The sequence below is a fragment of the Sesamum indicum genome, linkage group LG5 (assembly GCF_026168435.1).
Source record: "Sesamum indicum cultivar Baizhima isolate 11 linkage group LG5, ASM2616843v1, whole genome shotgun sequence".
Taxonomy (NCBI): Eukaryota; Viridiplantae; Streptophyta; class Magnoliopsida; order Lamiales; family Pedaliaceae; genus Sesamum; species Sesamum indicum.
In genome coordinates this window covers 17,520,131-17,539,287 of record NC_142661.1, presented here as the reverse complement: position 1 = coordinate 17,539,287, position 19,157 = coordinate 17,520,131, and the positions used below count along the sequence as shown (strand labels likewise).

At 39.5% G+C, this 19,157-nt stretch overlaps 2 protein-coding genes and 2 long non-coding RNA genes across 5 annotated transcripts; 3 read left to right on the top strand and 1 right to left on the bottom strand.

Moving 5' to 3' along the window:
- The first annotated feature begins 4,330 nt into the window (after positions 1-4,330).
- On the top strand, positions 4,331-7,560 carry LOC148788194 (uncharacterized). The gene is made up of 7 exons (XR_016065531.1): positions 4,331-4,765; positions 4,967-5,443; positions 5,738-5,860; positions 6,180-6,253; positions 6,555-7,158; positions 7,360-7,434; positions 7,505-7,560. It is a non-coding gene; the product is annotated as an uncharacterized LOC148788194 (long non-coding RNA).
- Positions 7,561-8,139: 579 nt separating this feature from the next.
- Positions 8,140-9,030, top strand: LOC148788193 (uncharacterized). Its single transcript, XR_016065530.1, has 3 exons — positions 8,140-8,256; positions 8,577-8,650; positions 8,951-9,030. It is a non-coding gene; the product is annotated as an uncharacterized LOC148788193 (long non-coding RNA).
- Positions 9,031-9,325: 295 nt separating this feature from the next.
- LOC148788191 (proteasome subunit beta type-6-like) lies at positions 9,326-18,405 on the top strand. 2 transcript variants are annotated; one of them, XM_088880689.1, is made up of 7 exons: positions 9,326-9,442; positions 9,746-9,856; positions 15,183-16,241; positions 16,654-16,765; positions 17,529-17,602; positions 17,904-17,978; positions 18,273-18,405. In XM_088880689.1, the coding sequence occupies exons 4-7, from the start codon at positions 16,657-16,659 to the stop codon at positions 18,402-18,404; spliced, it is 390 nt and encodes a 129-aa protein (XP_088736815.1). In that variant the 5' UTR covers positions 9,326-9,442; positions 9,746-9,856; positions 15,183-16,241; positions 16,654-16,656; the 3' UTR covers position 18,405. The 2 variants fall into 2 exon arrangements, with proteins under 2 accessions (XP_088736815.1, XP_088736816.1); XM_088880690.1 differs by lacking the exons at positions 9,326-9,442; positions 9,746-9,856; positions 15,183-16,241 and having other exon boundaries at positions 16,414-16,765.
- LOC148788192 (uncharacterized) lies at positions 10,414-14,634 on the bottom strand. Its single transcript, XM_088880377.1, has 4 exons — positions 12,966-14,634; positions 12,115-12,338; positions 11,920-12,055; positions 10,414-11,489 (listed from the first exon to the last, which is right to left on the bottom strand). The coding sequence occupies exons 1-4, from the start codon at positions 14,632-14,634 to the stop codon at positions 10,414-10,416; spliced, it is 3,105 nt and encodes a 1,034-aa protein (XP_088736503.1).
- Positions 18,406-19,157: the final 752 nt, after the last annotated feature.

The window sequence follows — 19,157 nt, the reverse complement described above, 5'->3', positions numbered from 1 at the left end:
GTTTGCAGATCAACAAAGATGGCGTTACTAGAAAGTTCTATCCCGGGGACACCCTCCCTCTATGGCATGAAGAAATGGAACCCCAGAATTCACTGTTGGATACTTTATCAGCTTCAAGTCCTGAACCAATGGTCAGTTAAATGGATACTTTATGCTCCCCACTCTCTTTTTCTCCCAATGACCTACATGTTTTTCGCTTTCGTTTTCCTAACAAGAAAAATTAATCTCCTTCTTGAATCTTCTTTTGTATGGTTGAATGAGTCAAAACATTGTCTCTTTAGCAATTCCGGTTATGTTATCTTTCTTGTCTTAGCTCTTCTTTTCGAGGACTTTCTATTCTAAATACTCTTCCATGTAAATTTTTTATAGCAAAACTAATCCTCATCTAAACTTGTCTTTTCTGTAAATTGTTTCTTTAAGCATTCCCCCCTTTTCCATGGCGATTGATAGCTCAAGCTACCGTTTGGAGCCCTTCTTTATATAGATAGGCTTTTTTCTTGATGATGATGTTCCATGGAGGAAAGTAATGTGGTTGTGGTATTGAGCTCACCTTGAAGATTTTGGACAAATAAGAATTTAAGATAGTGTAACATATAGGTTAATTATTTTTTGTTTCTAGTTAAGTTATTTTTTGGCTCAATATATTCAGATTTTGTTGTTAATTGGATTTTGGATGAAAATTCCATTGTACATTTCATCTCAGTCGAAGAAAAATCCAATTAGTATCTTATATTGAGCCAAACATTTAGCATGGATTTAGATGCCCAAAAACCTTTTCCATGGATTTTTACTTGTCCAAGACGTCTTCAAGGATACCGCAAATATAATGCATTTTCTCCGTTGGAACACCATCACTCCGAGAAGCCCAATTTATATTACAAGTCTTCGAATGAGTAGATCGAGCTATTTGTCCTTGATCAGATATACCATCTTTCTTTGTGGTTTATAGTGATGGCTAGGTATGGACCTTATAATGCATACCTTCTACTATTTCTCAATTTGGTATGTGTACTTCTTGTTGTTCCGCTATCCTGTGCTGCTTCTTTTAAATGGTAATACAGGTTAGGGTGCCGATCTCAATGCTTGAGCGGCTGCGATTGTTTGCGTAAGTTACATATGCAGTACTACGTTTGTTTCTTGCCCATTTTTGTGTGATCTTCTTTTTGTCCTCTTCCTTTTTCCGCCCCCCCACTGAAAAACGTTACTTTCTTGCTCCTAATTGACGCCTTTTGCAATATTCTTTGATCAGGTAGCAGATTCACAATTTGTTTCAGATTATGTACGTTACTTTCTCCACCAACACACGTAAGTCTGCTTAATATTCACTCTATGAAGTAGCATGATCCTTCATTGTTAGTTGCCTTACTGTTCTCATGTGACCTTACAGTGACTGCATTATTATCGGAACAGTAGCGAACACCCTCCACTGTTGGTTTTCTGCATTATGATCACGCTATATGAATATAAGACATTGCTTAATTTTGTGTTTACTTTGATGTTTCTCCAGCAATTAGTTGTGAAGGAAGTCTCTCTTGCCATTGCTCGGGATGGTGCCAGTGGTGGTGTTGTTCTCACAGTGACTGTGAGTTGCTTCTCATTATGAACTACTTCTTGTATTAGTGATCCAACCCCGTCTTAAATTGGGAACTAATCATAGCATGCTTATGAATATCATATCCTTACCTTCAGTATTTTGTTACCAAGATTTTCACCAACTCTATGTCAAGGTTGTAACATACAGTTAATTCATATACTAGCCAATATCATGAGAAGTAATTAATTGGTTCAAACCATCAAATGGTATTGGTGCAGCAGTTAAGGAAAATTCTGTACCTAGTCTTGCATAAACCTGATTGTTGTGAATCCTCGTTTGCAGATCAACAAAGACGGCGTTACTAGAAAATTCTATCCCGTGGACAGCCTCCCTCTATGGCATGAAGAAATGGAACCCCAGAATTCACTGTTGGATACTTTATCAGCTGCAAGTGCTGAACCAATGGTCAGTTAAATGGATACTTTAAGCTCCCCACTCTCTTTTTCTCCCAATGACCTACATGTTTTTAGCTTTCGTTTTCCTAACAAGAAAAATTAATCTCCTTTCTTGAAACATCTTTTGTATGGTTGAATGAGTCAAAACATTGTCTCTTTAGCAATTTCGGTTATGTTATCTTTCTTGTCTTAGCTCAAGAAACATTATTGAGCTGAATTATCCTTGGGTAAAGCCTTGGACTTGCTGCCACTGTTTTATGGTTAACATGGTGAAATATTTCTAACCCATTCGTAGAAGCAAGTACATTTGACAAGTCTTTTATATTTCAGGATCTGGCTCGTCCTATCTGTATGGTTTCTTTGATCAAGCATGGAAGGAAGGGATGACGCGAGAAGAAGCTGAGGTTTGTATATTACGTATCAATGTCAATGATGTTTCACAATTCAGCTTTCATCAGAGTTTCCTAACACGATGATATACATAAGCACATTATACTGGGTGATAGAGCAGTTTTGTAGACCCGCCTGTTTCTCTTTTCTTCTTCCTTCGTGGGAAGGGATGTGAAATACATTGTCAAAAGTTGGGTCCTGCATTATTATCGGAACAGGTGCGAACACCCTCCACTGTTGGTTTTCTGCATTATGATCAAGCTATATGAACATAAGACATTGCTTAATTTTGTGTTTACTTTGATGTTTCTCCAGCAATTAGTTGTGAAGGCAGTCTCTCTTGCCATTGCTCGGGATGGTGCCAGTGGTGGTGTTGTTCTCACAGTGACTGTGAGTTGCTTCTCATTATGAACTACTTCTTGTATTAGTGATCCAACCCCGTCTTAAATTGGGAACTAATCATAGCATGCTTATGAATATCATATCCTTACCTTCAGTATTTTGTTACCAAGATTTTCACCGACTTTATGTCAAGGTTGTAACATACAGTTAATTCATATACTAGCCAATATCATGAGAAGTAATTAATTGGCTCAAACCATCAAATGGTATTGGTGCAGCAGTTAAGGCAAATTCTGTACCTAGTCTTGCATAAACCTGATTGTTGTGAATCCTCGTTTGCAGATCAACAAAGATGGCGTTACTAGAAAGTTCTATCCCGGGGACACCCTCCCTCTATGGCATGAAGAAATGGAACCCCAGAATTCACTGTTGGATACTTTATCAGCTGCAAGTCCTGAACCAATGGTCAGTTAAATGGATACTTTAAGCTCCCCACTCTCTTTTTCTCCCAATGACCTACATGTTTTTAGCTTTCGTTTTCCTAACAAGAAAAATTAATCTCCTTCTTGAATCTTCTTTTGTATGGTTGAATGAGTCAAAACATTGTCTCTTTAGCAATTCCGGTTATGTTATCTTTCTTGTCTTAGCTCTTCTTTTCGAGGACTTTCTATTCTAAATACTCTTCTATGTAAATTTTTTATAGCAAAACTAATCCTCATCTAAACTTGTCTTTTCTGTAAATTGTTTCTTTAAGCATTCCCCCCTTTTCCATGGCAATTGATAGCTCAAGCTACCGTTTGGATCCCTTCTTTATATAGATAGGCTTTTTTCTTGATGATGATGTTCCATGGAGGAAAGTAATGTGGTTGTGGTATTGAGCTCACCTTGAAGATTTTGGACAAATAAGAATTTAAGATAGTGTAACATATAGGTTAATTATTTTTTGTTTCTAGTTAAGTTATTTTTTGGCTCAATATATTCAGATTTTGTTGTTAATTGGATTTTGGATGAAAATTCCATTGTACATTTCATCTCAGTCGAAGAAAAATCCAATTAGTATCTTATATTGAGCCAAAAATTTAGCATGGATTTAGATGCCCAAAAACCTTTTCCATGGATTTTTACTTGTCCAAGACGTCTTCAAGGATACCGCAAATATAATGCATTTTCTCCGTTGGAACACCATCACTCCGAGAAGCCCAATTTATATTACAAGTCTTCGAATGAGTAGATCGAGCTATTTGTCCTTGATCAGATATACCATCTTTCTTTGTGGTTTATAGTGATGGCTAGGTATGGACCTTATAATGCATACCTTCTACTATTTCTCAATTTGGTATGTGTACTTCTTGTTGTTCCGCTATGCTGTGCTGCTTCTTTTAAATGGTAATACAGGTTAGGGTGCTGATCTCAATGCTGAGCGGCTGCGATTGTTTGCGTAAGTTACATATGCGGTAATACGTTTGTTTCTTGCCCATTTTTCTGTGATCTTCTTTTTGTCCTCTTCCTTTCCCCCCCCCCCCCCCACTGCAAAACGTTACTTTCTTGCTCCTAATTGACGCCTTTTGCAATATTCTTTGATCAGGTAGCAGATTCACAATTTGTTTCAGATTATGTACGTTACTTTCTCCACCAACACACGTAAGTCTGCTTAATATTCACTCTATGAAGTAGCATGATCCTTCATTGTTAGTTGCCTTACTTTTCTCATGCGACCTTACAGTGACTGCATTATTATCGGAACAGGAGCGAACACCCTCCACTGTTGGTTTTCTGCATTATGATCACGCTATATGAATATAAGACATTGCTTAATTTTTTGTTTACTTTGATGTTTCTCCAGCAATTAGTTGTGAAGGCAGTCTCTCTTGCCATTGCTCGGGATGGTGCCAGTGGTGGTGTTGTTCGGACAGTGACTGTGAGTTGCTTCTCATTATGAACTACTTTCTTGCTCCTATTTGACGCCTTTTGCAATATTCTTTGATCAGGTAGCAGATTCACAATTTGTTACAGATTATGTACGTTACTTTCTCCACCAACACACGTAAGTCTGCTTAATATTCACTCTATGAAGTAGCATGATCCTTCATTGTTAGTTGCCTTACTGTTCTCATGCGACCTTACAGTGACTGCATTATTATCGGAACAGGAGCGAACACCCTCCACTGTTGGTTTCTGCATTATGATCACGCTATATGAATATAAGACATTGCTTAATTTTGTGTTTACTTTGATGTTTCTCCAGCAATTAGTTGTGAAGGCAGTCTCTCTTGCCATTGCTCGGGATGGTGCCAGTGGTGGTGATGTTCGGACATTGACTGTGAGTTGCTTCTCATTATGAACTTCTTTCTTGCTCCTAATTGACGCCTTTTGCATTATTCTTTGATCAGGTAGCAGATTCACAATTTGTTTCAGATTATGTACGTTACTTTCTCCACCAACACACGTAAGTCTGCTTAATATTCACTCTATGAAGTAGCATGATCCTTCATTGTTAGTTGCCTTACTGTTCTCGTGCGACCTTACAGTGACTGCATTATTATCGGAACAGGAGCGAACACCCTCCACTGTTGGTTTTCTGCATTATGATCAAGCTATATGAATATAAGACATTGCTTAATTTTGTGTTTACTTTGATGTTCTCCAGCAATTAGTTGTGAAGGCAATCTCTCTTGCCATTGCTCGGGATGGTGCCAATGGTGGTGTTGTTCGGACAGTGACTGTGAGTTGCTTCTCATTATGAACTACTTCTTGTATTAGTGATCCAACCCCGTCTTAAATTGGGAACTAATCATATCATGCTTATGAATATCATATCCTTACCTTCAGTATTTTGTTACCAAGATTTTCACCGACTCTATGTCAAGGTTGTAACATACAGTTAATTCATATACTAGCCAATATCATGAGAAGTAATTAATTGGCTCAAACCATCAAATGGTGTTGGTGCAGCAGTTAAGGAAAATTCTGTACCTAGTCTTGCATAAACCTGATTGTTCTGAATCCTCGTTTGCAGATCAACAAAGACGGCGTTACTAGAAAATTCTATCCCGTGGACACCCTCCCTCTATGGCATGAAGAAATGGAACCCCAGAATTCACTGTTGGATACTTTATCAGCTGCAAGTCCTGAACCAATGGTCAGTTAAATGGATACTTTAAGCTCCCCACTCTCTTTTTCTCCAATGACCTACATGTTTTTAGCTTTCGTTTTCCTAACAAGAAAAATTAATCTCCTTTCTTGAAACATCTTTTGTATGGTTGAATGAGTCAAAACATTTTCTCTTTAGCAATTCCGGTTATGTTATCTTTCTTGTCTTAGCTCAAGAAACCTTATTGAGCTGAATTATCCTTGGGTAAAGCCTTGGACTTGCTGCCACTGTTTTATGGTTAACATGGTGAAATATTTCTAACCCATTCGTAGAAGCAAGTACATTTGACAAGTCTTTTATATTTCAGGATCTGGCTAGTCCTATCTGTATGGTTTCTTTGATCAAGCATGGAAGGAAGGGATGACGCGAGAAGAAGCTGAGGTTTGTATATTACGTATCAATGTCAATGAAGTTACACAATTCAGCTTTCATTAGAGTTTCCTAACACGATGATATACATAAGCACATTATACTGGGTGATAGAGCAGTTTTATAGACCCGCCTGTTTCTCTTTTCTTCTTCCTTCGTGGGAAGGGATGTGAAATACATTGTCAAAAGTTGGGTCCTGCATTATTATCGGAACAGGAGGGAACACCCTCCACTGTTGGTTTTCTGCATTATGATCAAGCGATATGAACATAAGACATTGCTTAATTTTGTGTTTACTTTGATGTTTCTCCAGCAATTAGATGTGAAGGCAGTCTCTCTTGCCATTGCTCGGGATAGTGCCAGTGGTGGTGTTGGTCGGACAGTGACTGTGAGTTGCTTCTCATTATGAACTACTTTCTTGCTCCTAATTGACGCCTTTTGCAGTATTCTTTGATCAGGTAGCAGATTCACAATTTGTTTCAGATTATGTACGTTACTTTCTCCACCAACACACGTAAGTCTGCTTAATATTCACTCTATGAAGTAGCATGATCCTTCATTGTTAGTTGCCTTACTTTTCTCATGCGACCTTACAGTGACTGCATTATTATCGGAACAGGAGCGAACACCCTCCACTGTTGGTTTTCTGCATTATGATCACGCTATATGAATATAAGACATTGCTTAATTTTGTGTTTACTTTGATGTTTCTCCAGCAATTAGTTGTGAAGGCAGTCTCTCTTGCCATTGCTCGGGATGGTGCCAGTGGTGGTGTTGTTCGGACAGTGACTGTGAGTTGCTTCTCATTATGAACTACTTTCTTGCTCCTATTTGACGCCTTTTGCAATATTCTTTGATCAGGTAGCAGATTCACAATTTGTTACAGATTATGTACGTTACTTTCTCCACCAACACACGTAAGTCTGCTTAATATTCACTCTATGAAGTAGCATGATCCTTCATTGTTAGTTGCCTTACTGTTCTCATGCGACCTTACAGTGACTGCATTATTATCGGAACAGGAGCGAACACCCTCCACTGTTGGTTTCTGCATTATGATCACGCTATATGAATATAAGACATTGCTTAATTTTGTGTTTACTTTGATGTTTCTTCAGCAATTAGTTGTGAAGGCAGTCTCTCTTGCCATTGCTCGGGATGGTGCCAGTGGTGGTGATGTTCGGACATTGACTGTGAGTTGCTTCTCATTATGAACTTCTTTCTTGCTCCTAATTGACGCCTTTTGCATTATTCTTTGATCAGGTAGCAGATTCACAATTTGTTTCAGATTATGTACGTTACTTTCTCCACCAATACACGTAAGTCTGCTTAATATTCACTCTATGAAGTAGCATGATCCTTCATTGTTAGTTGCCTTACTGTTCTCATGCGACCTTACAGTGACTGCATTATTATCGGAACAGGAGCGAACACCCTCCACTGTTGGTTTTCGGCATTATGATCACGCTATATGAATATAAGACATTGCTTAATTTTGTGTTTACTTTGATGTTTCTCCAGCAATTAGTTGTGAAGGCAGTCTCTCTTGCCATTGCTCGGGATGGTGCCAGTGGTGGTGTTGTTCGGACAGTGACTGTGAGTTGCTTCTCATTATGATCTACTTCTTGTATTAGTGATCCAACCCCGTCTTAAATTGGGAACTAATCATAGCATGCTTATGAATATCATATCCTTACCTTCAGTATTTTGTTACCAAGATTTTCACCAACTCTATGTCAAGGTTGTAACATACAGTTAATTCATATACTATAGCCAATATCATGAGAAGCAATTAATTGGCTCAAACCATCAAATGGTATTGGTGCAGCAGTTAAGGAAAATTCTGTACCTAGTCTTGCATAAACCTGATTGTTCTGAATCCTCGTTTGCAGATCAACAAAGATGGCGTTACTAGAAAGCTCTATCCCATGGACACCCTCCCTCTATGGCATGTAGAAATGGAACCCGAGAATTCACTGTTGGATACTTCATCAGCTGCAAGTCCTGAACCAATGGTCAGTTAAATGGATACTTTAAGCTCCCCACTCTCTTTTTCTCCCAATGACCTACATGTTTTTAGCTTTCGTTTTCCTAACAAGAAAAATTAATCTCCTTTCTTGAAACATCTTTTGTATGGTTGAATGAGTCAAAACATTGTCTCTTTAGCAATTCCGGCTATGTTATCTTTCTTGTCTTAGCTCAAGAAACCTTGTTGTGCTGAATTATCCTTGGGTAAAGCCTTGGACTTGCTGCCACTGTTTTATGGTTGACTTGGTGAGATATTTCTAACCCATTCGTAGAAGCAAGTACATTTGACAAGTCTTTTATATTTCAGGATCTGGCTCGTCCTATCTGTATGGTTTCTTTGATCAAGCATGGAAGGAAGGGATGACGCGAGAAGAAGCTTAGGTTTGTATATTACGTATCAATGTCAATGAAGTTACACAATTCAGCTTTCATCAGAGTTTCCTAACACGATGATATACATAAGCACATTATACTGGGTGATAGAGCAGTTTGGTAGGCCCGCCTGTTTCTCTTTTCTTCTTCCTTCGTTGGAAGGGATGTGAAATACATTGTCAAAAGTGGGTCCTGCATTATTATCGGAACAGGAGCGAACACCCTCCACTGTTGGTTTTCTGCATTATGATCAAGCTATATGAACATAAGACATTGCTTAATTTTGTGTTTACTTTGATGTTTCTCCAGCAATTAGTTGTGAAGGCAGTCTCTCTTGCCATTGCTCGGGATGGTGCCAATGGTGGTGTTGTTCGGACAGTGACTGTGAGTTGCTTCTCATTATGAACTACTTCTTGTATTAGTGATCCAACCCCGTCTTAAATTGGGAACTAATCATAGCATGCTTATGAATATCATATCCTTACATTCAGTATTTTGTTACCAAGATTTTCACCGACCCTATGTCAAGGTTGTAACATACAGTTAATTCATATACTAGCCAATATCATGAGAAGTAATTAATTGGCTCAAACCATCAAATGGTATTGGTGCAGCAGTTAAGGCAAATTCTGTACCTAGTCTTGCATAAACCTGATTGTTGTGAATCCTCGTTTGCAGATCAACAAAGATGGCGTTACTAGAAAGTTCTATCCCGGGGACACCCTCCCTCTATGGCATGAAGAAATGGAACCCCAGAATTCACTGTTGGATACTTTATCAGCTTCAAGTCCTGAACCAATGGTCAGTTAAATAGATACTTTATGCTCCCCACTCTCTTTTTCTCCCAATGACCTACATGTTTTTAGCTTTCGTTTTCCTAACAAGAAAAATTAATCTCCTTCTTGAATCTTCTTTTGTATGGTTGAATGAGTCAAAACATTGTCTCTTTAGCAATTCCACTTCAGCATACAAAATGGCAAAATCTTGGCAGCGCATTAACGACCTTACACATCTATGGAAGCTCTAGGATAAAACTCATTTAATTAAATGGATAAAGCAATGTAGAGTATTTCAAGCTCTCATATCAAATTTTGATGTTAACAGGCTATTGTGTATTTCTGGGAGCTACTCCCATTTCATGGAAGACCAAAAAGCAGACTGCAGTTGCTAGATCGTCAGCGGAGGCTGAGTATAGAAGCATGGCAGCTGCAGTCTGTAAGTTAACTTGGATCATGTACTTGTTAAATGACTTTGGAGTTTCAGTAGACACACCTATACCATTCTTCTGCGATAATCAAGCTGCTTTGCATATAATGGCCATCCCTGTGTTCCATAGAGAGAACTAAACACCTGGAGATCGACTACCACATTGTAAGGAACAAATACAAAGAAGGGATCATTCAACCTAATTATGTGATGTCTAAACAGCAAATTGCTGATATCTTCACTAAGCGGGAGGTGCTACTTTCCTTCATCTACGTTCCAAATTGGCTTGGTTTCTGATAAAATCAGAGATAAACTCCATGAATCACACAAACTAAAACTGAAGAGAATAAGAATTCACTCTCATTCATTCTGGAAAATGATACAGCAGACTTTAAATATGGATACAGAGGTCGGTGGAGGGAAAAATATCTGTTCAACTAACTACAACTGAATAACAGACTGGCTGCCACGTCAACAGCCACCTAAGCTACTAATTACAGCTAATAAAAGTGTGAATTATAATGATAGAAACGTTAGCAAGGGAAAACACGTCTTCAGGGGAGTTCTTATTCTTCTGTAGAAACAGAGTCTGGAACTGGAGTTGCTTCTGTTGTTGTAATGGAGGATGAAGCTGACTTCAACATCCCCCCCTCAAGTTGGGCGTGGGTGAAGGAGCAAAGACCCAACTTGGACACAAAGGCAGCGAAGGACGGACCAGGAAGAGACTTAGTAAACATGTCGGCAATCTGCAGCTTGCCTGAAATGTGTGAAGGAAGGATGAAGCGTGACTTGAACTTGTCACGAACCAAGTGACAATCAATCTCCAAATGCTTCGTGCGCTCTTGGAAGACTGGGTTCGCGACGATGTGCAATGCAGCGTGGTTGTCGCAATACAAAGAAATTGGAGTCTGAACAGAAATGTGGAAATCTTTCAGGATATAAGAAAGCCATTGAAGCTCGCATACAGTGGCACCCAAACTTCGATATTCCGCCTCCGCCGTGGATCTAGAAATGGTGGATTGCTTCTTCGTCTTCCATGAAACAAGAGCATCACTCAAGAAGATACAATATCCGCTGAGAGATCTACGAGTATCCACACAACTTCCCCAATCCGCATCGCAGTATGCTGTGATCGTGGAAGAAACAGAAGCAGGGAGAAAGAGGCCCAAGTCTGGGCAGCCTGCTAGGTAACGTACAAGATGCATTGCAGCTTCCAAGTGGTCTTGGCACGGCTCGTGAAGAAATTGGTTCAGTTGTTGAGCCCCATAAGATATATCCGGACGAGTGAATCCCAAATAAAGGAGGCGACCGACTAATCTGCAAAAAGGTTCAGGATCTATCAATTTAGGAGAAGAGGAAGAGGAGAGTTTCAAACCAAGTGGAAGCGGAGTGGAAGCCGGTCTGCATTGATCAAGCCCTGTGTGAGCAATAAGGTCGCGAATGTATTTGTGTTGAGTGACCCAAGTCCCAGCTGGGGAGCGAGCAATTTCTAGGCCAAGAAAGTACTTGGCGTATCCCAAATCTTTAATACTAAAAACATCATCCAAAAACTGCTTAACCTCAGTGATGAGTTCCTCGGATGGACCTGTAATCAACAAATCATCAACATAGACAAGTACAATAACAAGGGAATCACCAGAACCTTTAACGAACAAGCAATAGTCATTCAAAGATTGTATGAAACCAAATTCAACAAGCTTGGAAGTAAGCTCTTGATTCCACTACCCCGATGCTTGCTTTAAACCATACAACGACCGTTTTAATTTACAAACTTTGCCTGAGGGAACATCATAGGCGGCTGGAGCTTCCATGAAGATGTCCTCGTCAATGAACCCATGAAGAAACGCGTTATTAATATCACATTGATGTATAGGCCATTTCAAACCAGTATCTACTATTAAAAACACCCTTACTGTAACAACCTTGGCAACGGGAGAAAACCGATCAAAGTAGTCGACTCCTTCAAACTTGATTATACCCTTTCGCAACGAGCCTCGTTTTGTAGCGTTCAACACTCCCGTCAGGGTTCAATTTAACTTTGTAAACCCATTTAGACCCAATCGATTTCTTACCAGGTGGTAAATCCGTAAGCTCCCAAGTGTGATTCTGTTCCAAGGTACGAAGTTCGTGTTGCATTGCTTGTCGCCACTCCTCATGTTCTTTGGCTTGACTGTAACAGCTTGGCTCTCGTATTGTGGACAGAGTAGCCTGAAATGCATAGTGAGAGGAGGTGAATTATAAGGAGGAAAATGAGAAGTATGACAAACGAAATCCCGAAGCCAAGAAGGTGGTTGTGTGATCCTCTGTGATCGCCTGAGATGAGTGTTGGAAGGAGGATTAGCTGATTGCTGGAAGGAAGTGGGAGACTCAGGCGACATGGAGTCAGAAGGAAGAGGATCACAATTCTCAGGAAAATCTACTGCAGCTTCAGGTGAAAATTCAGGAAAGTTGACAAATGATGGAAGAGGCAAGGGAGTCTGCATCTCTTTTCCTGCAGTAGTCTTAAAAGGAAAAACTGATTCATGAAAAATAACATCACGGGAAACAAAGGTTCTATTATTATGTAAGTCATATACCTTGTACCCTTTTTGGTTAGGCATATAACCCAAAAAAATACACTCAAATGACGGCTATCAAACTTAGTTCTTCCAGGATAAAAGTTTGAAGCAAAACAGAGGCATCCAAATGTTTTAAGACTTTCATAGGTAAGTGGTGATTTGTATAGGACCTCAAATGGGGATTTCCAATTTAAGGTAGAAGTAGGAAGTTTATTTATAATGTGAGTGGCAGTCAAGATGGAATCGCCCCAAAATTGGTTAGGAAGATAGGATTGAAACATGAGTGCTCGAGCCACCTGTAGAAGGTGCCTATGTTTGCGTTCGACCACTCCGTTTTGTTGGGGTGTGTGGGTGCAGGACCTTTGATGACATACACCAGCATTTTGAAAGAAAAAAACACAACTAGAATTCACAAATTCGGAACTGTTGTCTGTCCTAACAGTTTTGATTTTGCAGCCAAACTGAGTAAGGATTTGAGCAAAAAAAAGGGTCAAGGTATGAAGTGTTTGAGACTTATGATTTAGTAAAAAAGTCTATGTAGCTCTATAAAAATCATCTACGTGTGAGGACATAACGAGCTCCTGAGAGTGTGGCCTGTCTGTAAGGCCCCCATATATCGATGTGTATGAGTTCAAAGCAAGAATCAGTGCTAGATTGACTACAACCAAAAGGAAGACGAGTTTGTTTAGCCAAAGGACAAACACTACAAACATGATTCTTGTCTGGTTCAGGAATATGTAAGGATTCAATATGTTTCATTACATTAGGGGACGTATGTCCCATCCTTTGGTGCCAAAGAGAGAAGTTATCAACATGTGAAGAAGAAAGTAAAGCATGTGCAGTATGTTCACTAGAACAATCAGAAGTAGGAATGAATGATTTGCTTCCCAAATAGTAAAGCTGCCTATGCTGCTTCCCTAGGGCCAAAATTTGCTTAGATCTCAGGTCCTGCACCACACAAAAGGAACCATAAAATGAGAATGCGACATGATGCGAACTGCAGAGTTGTGATACAGAAAGCAAGTTGTGAGCAAAGTTAGGAACAAAAAGCGCGTTAGTTAGAGTAAGGCTGGGACAAAGTTGAATGGCACCACTCTTTGTGGCTAGAGTAATGCTATTATCGGGTAGGCGTATTTGTTTAGGAGCATTGAGGGTGGTAAGGGATTGAAATAGCTTCACATTCCCACACATGTGGCAAGTAGCTCCTGTATCCACAATCCAAGAGTTAGCACTGAAATCAGTCGAAATACGACGGTCCATAGCCATACTTGCCATCTCCGTTACTTGGGCGAAATGTACATTAATAGGATCTTGAGGCACCTTGTTCTGGACCAAGCGTAAAGCCTCTAACAATTCAGACATCAGTTGGTTATTGCTGCAGTCTGAACTTCCCAACTTATCCTGTCCATTATCATCTGCACTAGTTACATCATATGCTCTTCCCACATTACTCTGTTTTCTTCGTGAATCATGTAGTTCCTTGTACCATTCCGAAAACCCGTGAAGCCTAAAGCAATTTTCTTTGTTGTGTCCACTCTTATGACAATGTTCACAAAGAAGGCTGCGTTTGTCCATAGGTCCTTTGCGTCTCATGAATTGTCTAGGACTAGTATTAGGTTCAGCATACCTTTGTTCATAGGCGTTCATGGCAGAAGCCTCCCCTGCGTCCGAATACTCAGAATTAACCATCCGTTGCCTTTCTACCCGTAACACCATAGAATAAGCCTTATTGACTAGCGGAAGCGGCTCTAGCACTAGAATTTGGCTTCGTATATTATCGTAGGAATCATTTAAACCCATGAGGAATTGGACAAGTTGACTAGCATCATTCTGTTCTGCCTTGAGTCTGTTACATCCACAAACGCAAAGTCCGCACGAACAAACAGCTGGTGGCATGAGACATAGTAACTCATCCCAAAGTTGTTTCAGTTTGGTGTAATAAGCTGTCACACTCATATTTCCTTGAGAAATTGAGCTAATCTCACGTTGAATTTTGTAAAGTAGAGTTCCATCACACTCGCCGTATCGAGCTTCGAGCTCCATCCAGAGGTCTCTTGATGTGCTCGCATACAGGTATGCGTTCACCAAATCTTTGGAGATGGTGCTTAAGATCCACGTTCGCACCACACAATCCGTAATCCTCCACTGTTTGTGTTGTGGAGTTCCAATTGCAGGTCTTATGTTTGAGCCGTCAATATAGGTCAGTTTATCCTTACTCTCAAGCGCCATTCAAACCGACCGACTCCAAGATAACCAATTGCTTCCATTGAATGGAGCAGAAACCATCACCATACCTTGAGTTTCCAGGTTTTGAACACGCAACGTCATAGGGTCAATTCCAGTTCCTGATGCTGTAAGAGGACCTTCAGGCATATCACTTGAAGAGCTCGCCATTCTCTTCACATACAGAAGTCAAGTGTGATAATCTGTTGATTGAGATTTGGTTATACGTTTGTATACAGAGACCATCAAGATGATGGCTCTGATACCATGATAAAATCAGAGATAAACTCCATGAATCACACAAACTAAAACTGAAGAGAATAAGAATTCACTCTCATTCATTCTGGAAAATGATACAGCAGACTTTAAATATGGATACAGAGGTGGGTGGAGGGAAAAATATCTGTTCAACTAACTACAACTGAAAAACAGACTGGCTGCCACGTCAACAGCCACCTAAGCTACTAATTACAGCTAATAAAAGTGTGAATTATAATGATAGAAACGTTAGCAAGGGAAAACACGTCTTCAGGGGAGTTCTTATTCTTCTGCAGAAACAGAGTCTGGAACTGGAGTTGCTTCTGTTGTTGTAACGGAGGATGAAGCTGACTTCAACAGTTTCCTTGCCACCAAGTCCAGCTTGCAAGGGGGTGTTAAATTGCAGAACACTAATTAAATATTGCAGATGAAACTTGAACAGAAGCAGGGGCCCTTCAGGCGTGTACCAGAGGAAGAAAGAGCCTGACTTTAGAATTGTTTTTTTCACTTATAAAGTCGTTTGTTTAGGCTTCCACGATTTTTATTAGCCGTTTAGATATTCAGTTTAGTGGTTAGAATTAGTGAGTTGGTTCATTCCCTCTTCTTTATTAATACGTTCTCTGTATATTTTTTTTCTTTAGTCTTTCTTGAACAGTTTTCTTCCACTGAGTTCTCTGTAACTTTCACTACGCTTCAATGGAATTTCTTTGTTCATTGCTGCCAATTTACAAAGGGGATTGCCTTCCCAAATAAATTTTCCGATGCCCCCACCTCTTTCAGCATATTTTTCGACTTCTCGTCAATTTCTTGCACGGGTTTCTTGAATTCTTGAAAATTATTGTAGAAATAAAAGTCTTTTTGGGAGGGTATGATACGCGAGGAGGCCGAGAGCTTCGCCATGGAAGTGGGTAACCGGCCCTTGGTTGAGAGATTTCGCAACGCATCAGACTTTCTTTAGTCTTTCTTGAACAGTTTTCTTCCACTGAGTTCTTGTTGTAACTTTCACTACGCTTCAATGGAATTTCTTTGTTCATTGCTGCCAATTTACAAAGGGGATTGCCTTCCCAAATAAATTTTCCGATGCCTCCACCTCTTTCAGCATATTTTTCGACTTCTCGTCAATTTCTTGCACGGGTTTCTTGAATTCTTGAAAATTATTGTAGAAATAAAAGTCTTTTTGGGAGGGTATGATACGCGAGGAGGCCGAGAGCTTCGCCATGGAAGTGGGTAACCGGCCCTTGGTTGAGAGATTCCGCAACGCATCAGACTTTCTTGCATTGTCTTCTTCAGATTGATCAATTTCCGTGATATGTCTTCTTCAGATTGATTAATGTTGAGCGGCTGCGGTTGTTTGCGTAAGTTACATGTCCGGTACTATGTTTGTTTCTTGCACATTTTTCTGTGATCTTCCTTTTGTCCTGTTCCTTTTTGTTGTTACCTCCTTGAGGTGGTAGAATAGGTCATGCATAGTTTCCACCTTATAATGAATAGAGGTTTTCAAAACAGTTGTGCACACTGTAACATCAAAGAGGATGCTCCTTAGCTTCTTGCCATGGTAATGAATATTTCAGAACTGTTTTTTCCTTGGCTGTGCTGAATTTTATAATTTTGGTAAGAATTATACAGCCTATTCTTAAACATATCAATCATATACAAATAACTCCCTTTAGCTTTATGAGATCTGCTATGCCTCTTAGCTATTTGTTCTAGTTGGCTGCATATGTTGTTTTCCTGTCTTGAATAAATGTTATTCTATTGATTGTGCAGAATATGCTGCAAACTGGCTTGATTGTTGGTGGATGGGATAAGTATGAAGGGGGTAAAATTTATGGAATACCTTTGGGAGGAACAGTTTTAGAACTGCCTTTCACTATTGGAGGTGCGCTCTTATCACTCTTTCCTTTATGCTTGTCTTGTGTCTGGTTTTTTTCAGCTCTTGCCACCACGGAGTTCCCATTAAGTATATATTCCTTAAACTACAAGCTAAGATGTTTTATCTGATTGTTTCTAAAATTACCTGAATAACAAATTTTTACTGGGCATGAGTACCAGTATGGTTATGGAAAATAAGTTGGCTATCTTAACCCATACCTAAAATAAGTTACTTGTTTGAGTATACTTTTTACTGGGCATGAGTCCCATTATGGTTATACCCAACATAAGTTGGCTGTTGCACAGCCCAATTTAACTCATGAATGATATCAGTAAGTCTCTTGGTAGTGAATGATCTGAACTTTTTTACACAATCCCATGTTGATTTATACACTGAATCAAGGTAAGCAAACTCTAATTCTTAATTAGATAGATGTTATGGGACTTAGATGCCTGAAAGGTGCAGCCTAGTTATTTTAATACTAGATCAATAATTTATTCATACCTCAACTTTGGAGTTGTCTCAGATATCAGTGGGCCCCAAATTTTTTAGATGGCCAAGCGGACCCTTATCTTCTACTTTAAGTTATTCTGGAGATCCGTCAAGCTATATGCCCTACTGTTTTATAGCATTTAAAGAAACCTTATTGAGCTGAATTATCCTTGGGTAAAGCCTTGGACTTGCTGCCACTGTTTTATGGTTGACTTGGTGAGATATTTCTAACCCAGTAGTAGAAGCAAGTACATTTGACAAGTCTTTTATATTTCAGGATCTGGCTCGTCCTATCTGTATGGTTTCTTTGATCAAGCATGGAAGGAAGGGATGACGCGAGAAGAAGCAGAGGTTTGTATATTACGTATCAATATCAATGAAGTTACACAATTCAGCTTTCATCAGAGTTTCCTAACACGTTGATATACATAAGCACATTATACTGGGTGATACAGCAGTTTTGTAGACCCGCCTGTTTCTCTTTTCTTCTTCCTTCGTGGGAAGGGATGTGAAATACGTTGTCAAAAGTTGGGTCCTGCATTATTATCGGAACAGGAGCGATCACCCTCCACTGTTGGTTTTCTGCATTATGATCAAGCTATATGAATATAAGACATTGCTTAATTTTGTGTTTACTTTGATGTTTCTCCAGCAATTAGTTGTGAAGGCAGTCTCTCTTGCCATTGCTCGGGATGGTGCCAGTGGTGGTGTTGTTCGTACAGTGACTGTGAGTTGCTTCTCATTATGAACTACTTCTTGTATTAGTGATCCAACCCCGTCTTAAATTGGGAACTAATCATAGCATGCTTATGAATATTATATCCTTACCTTCAGTATTTTGTTACCAAGATTTTCACCAACTCTATGTCAAGGTTGTAACATACAGTTAATTCATATACTAGCCAATATCATTAGAAGTAATTAATTGGCTCAAACCATCAAATGGTATTGAAGCAGCAGTTAAGGAAAATTCTGTACCTAGTCTTGCATAAACCTGATTGTTGTGAATCCTTGTTTGCAGATCAACAAAGATGGCGTTACTAGAAAATTCTATCCCGTGGACACCCTCCCTCTATGGCATGAAGAAATGGAACCCCAGAATTCACTGTTGGATACTTTATCAGCTGCAAGTCCTGAACCAATGGTCAGTTAAATGGATGCTTTAAGCTCCCCACTCTCTTTTTCTCCCAATGACCTACATGTTTTTAGCTTTCGTTTTCCTAACAAGAAAAATTAATCTCCTTTCTTGAATCTTCTTTTGTATGGTTGAATGAGTCAAAACATTGTCTCTTTAGCAATTCCGGTTATGTTATCTTTCTTGTCTTAGCTCAAGAAACCTTATTGACCTGAATTATCCTTGGGTAAAGCCTTGGACTTGCTGCCAATGTTTTATGGTTAACTTGGTGAAATATTTCTAACCCATTCGTAGAAGCAAGTACATTTGACAAGTCCTTTATATTTCAGGATCTGGCTCGTCCTATCTGTATGGTTTCTTTGATCAAGCATGGAAGGAAGGGATGACTCGAGACGAAGCTGAGGTTTGTATATTACGTATCAATGTCAATGAAGTTACACAATTCAGCTTTCATCAGAGTTTCCTAACACGATGATATACATAAGCACATTATACTGGGTGATAGAGCAGTTTTGTAGACCCGCCTGTTTCTCTTTTCTTCTTCCTTCGTGGGAAGGGATGTGAAATACATTGTCAAAAGTTGGGTCCTGCATTATTATCGGAACAGGTGCGAACACCCTCCACTGTTGGTTTTCTGCATTATGATCAAGCTATATGAACATAAGACATTGCTTAATTTTGTGTTTACTTTGATGTTTCTCCAGCAATTAGTTGTGAAGGCAGTCTCTCTTGCCATTGCTCGGGATGGTGCCAGTGGTGGTGTTGTTCGGA

Coding starts and splice junctions, on each gene's coding strand:
- LOC148788191 (XM_088880689.1), top strand. CDS start 16,657: ATGCTGCAAACTGGCTTGATTGTTGGTGGATGGGATAAGTATGAAGGG. Junction 16,766..17,528: donor ACTGCCTTTCACTATTGGAG/GTGCGCTCTTAT, acceptor TTTATATTTCAG/GATCTGGCTCGTCCTATCTG. Junction 17,979..18,272: donor GTGTTGTTCGTACAGTGACT/GTGAGTTGCTTC, acceptor CCTTGTTTGCAG/ATCAACAAAGATGGCGTTAC.
- LOC148788192 (XM_088880377.1), bottom strand. CDS start 14,634: ATGGCGCTTGAGAGTAAGGATAAACTGACCTATATTGACGGCTCAAAC. Junction 12,339..12,965: donor AGCTCGTTATGTCCTCACAC/GTAGATGATTTT, acceptor AGACTACTGCAG/GAAAAGAGATGCAGACTCCC. Junction 12,056..12,114: donor CTTCTTGGCTTCGGGATTTC/GTTTGTCATACT, acceptor TATGCATTTCAG/GCTACTCTGTCCACAATACG.